The 1,432-nt window shown below is 54.8% G+C and overlaps 1 protein-coding gene across 1 annotated transcript in view; it reads left to right on the top strand.

Moving 5' to 3' along the window:
* The window catches only part of DPP7 (dipeptidyl-peptidase 7), a gene marked incomplete at its 5' end in the record, with an annotated part of 19,077 nt that overhangs the window by 17,257 nt on the left and 388 nt on the right, over positions 1-1,432 (top strand). Inside the window, 2 exon segments of the mRNA XM_009865758.1 lie at positions 209-273; positions 1,057-1,127. Of these exon segments, the coding sequence (XP_009864060.1) occupies positions 209-273; positions 1,057-1,127 (136 nt within the window).

Below are 1,432 nucleotides of genomic sequence, written 5' to 3'. Positions count from 1 at the left end.
AGTCCTGGCAGAACATGACAGGCTCGTGCTGACTTGAGCCAACCAGATTTGCTGCACTTCTTTGAGACAGAAGGGGGAAAACCTAAAAACTGCCAAGAATTTCTCCTGTGTTTTCTGTTCTTGGCCATGTTTGCTGCAGTAGCCCAAGACGTTTGGGTAAAGGGGCAGGAAGGAGGCCTCTGACATGTCATCTCTGTCTGAATTTCAGACCTGAGAAGTGCAAGCAACATCATCTTTTCAAATGGAGACTTGGACCCGTGGGCTGGAGGTGGGGTAAGCACGTGCACTCGCGCACACCGAGCAGGGGGAGCCGCCTTTCCAGGTGATAACCCCCCACCTGCCCCTCAGAGCAGCCCCAGCCTTTAGCCCCTTGAAATTTCTGCGAGAGGCTGCTTTATGCTGAACCATTCAGGAGCCTCAGGACATTAACGATGGGCACAGGGAACAGTGTCCATCAGCACTGATGCAGCAAAGGTGGCTTCACGGGTGCAGGCGCAGCAGGAGCCCCTTTAGCCAACACGCGGGGTCTGACCCACGACCCGCCGGGTTCCTGTGCCTCGGTGCTGGCAGCCGAGTGCTCTTTGCTCTCCCTGGTCTGAGCATCTTTGTGAGACCAAGCAGCTGTGGTAAGCAGCACCTCGAACCAGGGCGTGTTTTGGCTGAGGTTCAACAAAACTTCAGAGCCGTGGCAGAATTTAAAACCAAAAATGACCCCTAACTGGACTTGGAGTTAGCTGAGCCTCTGTTTGTGATGCGGGAGTTCCTTGGCCACCCCAGCTGGAAGAGGAACAGGCTCCTTAGGGTGCGTGAGCCCAAGGGAGCCGGTGACCTCAAACTGCCTGTGCTGGAATGGGTGGACAGTTTTTGTCTTGGGGGAAGCCTTCACTTCATTTGAGACATGATTTGGCTCGTTAGGACTGTTCACCACACACACAGCCTCATACTGGGGATCTCTGCGTGCCTCGGTCCTGCCCAGCTCCTCTTCGTTTTCTGAACTGGTGTCCAGTTCTGCCCCGTAACATAGTGAGAGTTTGTCTCTGCTGTTTTTCCTTCCAGATCAACAGCAGCCTCAGTCCTTCACTAATTGCCCTGACTATTCAAGGAGGCGCCCATCACCTTGATCTCCGGTAAGTACTGAACTCTCTTCTGGCCAACAAAATCCCGCTGCCCTGGATGTTTGATCTTAGCAAGCCACAGCGCAAAGAACCAGGGGGCGCTTTACTTACAGAGGGCTGCGTACCAGTCTGCGGCAGCCGAGCGGTGGGAGAGCAATCCTCTTCCCCGGTACAGGGCCCTTCCAGCCCGGGGGAAGCTGGGCTGCGTAGAACTACAGCTCCGAGCTCTCATACTTTTATTGGAACCTGCTCTTGCACAGGGACTGGCAGGAGTGTGTGACAGCCTGTAGCGATCAGTCGCGTCAAGTAGTGCAACA

Source organism: Apaloderma vittatum, unplaced genomic scaffold (genome assembly GCF_000703405.1).
Source record: "Apaloderma vittatum isolate BGI_N311 unplaced genomic scaffold, ASM70340v1 scaffold6963, whole genome shotgun sequence".
Taxonomy (NCBI): Eukaryota; Metazoa; Chordata; class Aves; order Trogoniformes; family Trogonidae; genus Apaloderma; species Apaloderma vittatum.
The sequence above is the reverse complement of the archived record's forward strand: the minus strand, read 5'-3'. Positions and strand labels throughout refer to the sequence as shown.